At 58.1% G+C, this 3,842-nt stretch overlaps 1 protein-coding gene across 1 annotated transcript in view; it reads left to right on the top strand.

The window, feature by feature from the left end:
- Positions 1–7: 7 nt before the first annotated feature.
- Positions 8–3,842, top strand: part of SOGA1 (suppressor of glucose, autophagy associated 1) — a gene marked incomplete at its 3' end in the record, with an annotated part of 20,475 nt that continues 16,640 nt past the window's right edge. Inside the window, 1 exon segment of the mRNA XM_010157194.1 lies at positions 8–142. Coding sequence (XP_010155496.1) covers positions 11–142 — 132 coding nt within the window.

Genomic DNA, 3,842 nt, shown 5'->3' with positions numbered 1-3,842 from the left:
GGCCGCCTCCATGGCCAGCAGCCGCCTGCAGCTCAGCACCTCGCTCGCCTTCTCCGACCTCACCGAGGAGCTGCTGGACGCCGGCACTGACGGGCTGCTCCGCGAGCTGGAGGACCTGCGCTCGGAGAACGACTATCTCAAGGTGGGCACGGCAGCCCTGGGCGTCGCGCGGCGCGGTGGGCATCGCAGGGCATGGGGCAGCATGACGTGGTATCCTTGGCCGTAGCGTGGCTCTGCGTCTCCGGGCATGGCCTGGCACAGCATCTCAGGGAAGGGCACAGCATCCCTGGACACAGCGTGACATCCCGGGGCATGGCTCAGTGTGGCACAGCATCCCTGATTTTAGCATGGTTCAGCATCACTGGGCGTGCCATGGCATGGCATCTGTGGGCATCCTAGGGCATGGCTTAGCACAGCATCCTGGCTGTAGTGTGGCATGGTGTGGCATCCCAGGGCATGGCTCAACAGCATCCTGGCTGTAGTGTGGCATCCCAGGGCATGGCTCGGCCTTGCACTGTATCTCTGGCCTAGAGTGGCTCAGAATCCCTGGGTAGGGCATGGGGTAGCATCCCAAAACATGGCTCAGCATCCCTGGGCACAGCACAGTGCAGTATCCTTGGGCATGGCTGGGCACAGGGCACAGCTCGGCTTAGCCCAGCATGGCCTGGCTGAGTTGGTCAGCATAGCATGGCATGGCTCAGCATTCCTGGGCATGGCCAGGCACAGTATAGCTGTGCTCAGCTCGGCACAGCATGGCACATCTGGGGATGGCCTGGAAGCCATGGCTCAGCTTGGCACAGTGTGGTGTGGCTGGACATAGAGCATGGCTTGGTTAAGCACAGCATGGCCGAAGTGGGCACAGGGCAAAGCTCAGCTTGGCACAGCGTGGCCCAGCTGGGCATGGTCCAGCATGGTGTGGCATGGCAGGGCACTGCTTGGCTCAGCATAGCATGCCACACTTTGGCACAGGGCCTGTGTTGGCACACCATGGGCTGACGTAACCTGGTATGGCCCAGCTGGGCATGGATTGCCCTGGCATGGCACAGCAGGGTGCAGCTCAGCTCAGCACGGCCAAGCCTAGCATGGCCCCAGCTTGGCATGGCTAGCCTCAGCACAGCCTAGGCTGGCACAGCTTAGCAAGGCACAGCTCAGCATGGCATGGCTAAGCATGGCACAGTTTGGCTCAGCCTGGTTTGGCATACTGGGACACAGCATGGCACAACCTGACCCTGTGCAGTTGGGCACAGCTTGGCCCGGCACAGGTTGGGATGCTCCCCACTGCCCTCCCTGCCTGGTGATGCTGCCAGACCCTGGGGAGATTTTCCATCTTGCTTCTTTCCACTGGTTCCCATGGTCCCCGGGGCCTTTTTCCGGGTGTGTGGCATGGCTGCCTGGCTCATGGGTGTATGGTGGAGCCAGATCAGACATTGACCTGATGCACCCTGGCACGCACTGCTGGCTGCAGGGTGGGCGCAAACACCCACCCAGTGCATGTCCCTCTGGGCTGCAGGCATTTTTGCACCTTCTGCTCTTTAGGGTGGAGCTGTGGGTGAGATGCTTGTGCTATCACCTGCTGAGGGTTCAGGGGTTGGTACCCTGTCTCGTTGGCTGCTCTTTGGATGTTGCTGGTTGGAAATCAGGCCAGCTCTTAACCACTGCTGCCAAAGTTAGTATAATGTGTCCGGATTATAGCAACGAGGTGGGAGCTGGGCGCAGGGTGACGTGCTCGAAGATGCTCAATCAGGCCTTTTGTCCATTAGCAAAGCCCCAGTTCACAGCTGGTGTCCCAACTCCTGCCAGAATTAGCAGCAAGAGCTTAAGGGCTTTGATTTACTGAGAGCTGGAAAAATACAGATGAGGCCCCTCCAGTTTCCAAGAATGTGCATGCAAACGCTGCTGTTCCTGCGGACTCTGCGATTGCCTCCTCCATTTCCATGTGGCTGTCTTCCTGGCAAGCTGCAGGTGTGCAGGGTGCGAGTGTTTCACCTGCCGTGAGGGGTGGCAACTGAAATCCCCCAGCCAGGAGCAGTGGGGAGAGCAGAGAGCTGCTGGAGGTGTGCACCATGAAGCTCCATGGGGATGCCAGCGGCATCCTCTCTTCTTGGCCACAGCATCTCCTGTGTGCTCACGCCAGCACCTGGCTCCCTCTGCTCATGCTTCCCTGATGTGTGCATCCTGCTTATAGCCATGTTTTGGTGTTGTAACTCGCATCTCCTGAAACTTGGGTGGGAGACTACTGGGCTGGTACCCTGCCTCCATCTGGGCAGAAGCCACAGCCATACTCACGCAAACCTTGGGCTCCAAAAAAAGATGGAAGTGTTGACCGTTTTTTCCAGCAAGGAGCAGGAAAACTGCGCTGGGCTGCAGCAGGGTCCTGGCTTGTGCTGTCTCTGCTAAAAATTTGGGGCCCTATAAAGCCCTAACCCAAGCGATCAGCATCCCCTGCCCTGTCATGCAGCACAGGTTGGAGAGCAGCATGCAGGGACCCTGCAGAGGTGGCCCCTGGCCTCAGCAGCCCCCCTTGGCTGTGGATGAATCAGATTTATCAGCGGTGACTTACTTCCTAGGACTCACGCAAATAGCTGCAAATTAATATTTTGTTATTTATTCATCAGAACCACGTCAAACCTGGTGTGTTTTTAAAGAGAAATGAGGATTTTGGGTGTTGGGAGGGTTTTGGTGACATTTTGGCACAGCTCAGACATGCGTGGTGCTACTACACTTGGGTGATGCACGCTGGGTTTTGGAGCTTTCCAGCAGAGTGCATCGTAGCCCTCGGTAGCGGTGCCAGCTCATGTTGCATCTGCATCTTTCCTCGACTGCCATAATAAAACATTCATATTTAAGCACTCTTCACCCATTTCTCTGTGTAACCCAGATTTTTGCAAGGCTCTACCTTCCTCCTCCTGCTCTGGGCACAGCGGGCTGGTGTCATCTTGCCCCTGCTCTCAGGCATATGCACTCACTGTGACCCCCCCATAAATGGGTTATTTCAAGCATTTATCCCCAGAAAAAGGGGTGTTTCTCGCGCACAGGTTGGCAGGCCAGCAAGGGAGGAGGCGTCTCAGGTGTCCTTGCCCCATCTTGCTGTTGCTGAGCGGTGCGGTAAAGAGCAGCTCCCAGCCCTGCTCAGCGGGCTGGAAAATGTGAGATGTGATATGGCAGCAGCTGCGGAGGGACAGGCAGACAAAGAGTGGGCATGGGAAAGGGCTTGGAGTGAGGGGAGGGAATGCCTGCAAACCTTCTCCCCTTCTTGGGAAGGGGGTCAGTCCTGCCTGCCCTCCTGCTCCCTGCCCTGCATCCCTCTGGGTTTGCATGCATTTCCCAGCACTGTGGATGAACATGGTAGGTGGGTGGAATATTGGGTGGGTGCCTCGTTTCCCTGAGGCAGCCAGGGACTGGTGCATGCCACAAGCAAGAGTTCCCTGAGAGCATCCTGCAGGGCCCCCCCGGAACTGCGTGGGGGATCTGGAGGTTGCATCTGGGCAGCTGTGTTGGTGCTGGGTCCCAGCTCTGCTGCTGCTCAGATCCTTCTCAGCAATGGGGCAGGGACCATGCCCAGGGGTCCCAGTAATGGCAGACAGAACTGGGGTGCAGAGCTCTGCCATGTATCCCCCAACGAGCAGCCTCCCTGGAGAGGGCTTTGCAGCCTCTTGCTTTTTTGGATGCTGCACGGCGCATGTTGCGCTGCAGAGCCCCAGCTGTTTGCCTGTTAATTTATGTGGGCAGGTGTAAAGCTGGGAACCGTTGGGTTTTCCCTCGCCGACGTGCTGTGCTCTCTGCTGAGCGGGAGCTGGCGTGCCAACCAGGGGCAGGGCGCAGCGTGCTGGCTGCTGTGCTGA

The sequence above is a fragment of the Eurypyga helias genome, unplaced genomic scaffold, assembly GCF_000690775.1.
Source record: "Eurypyga helias isolate BGI_N326 unplaced genomic scaffold, ASM69077v1 scaffold26668, whole genome shotgun sequence".
Lineage (NCBI taxonomy): Eukaryota > Metazoa > Chordata > Aves > Eurypygiformes > Eurypygidae > Eurypyga > Eurypyga helias.
This window is presented reverse-complemented; position numbering and strand designations above follow the sequence as displayed.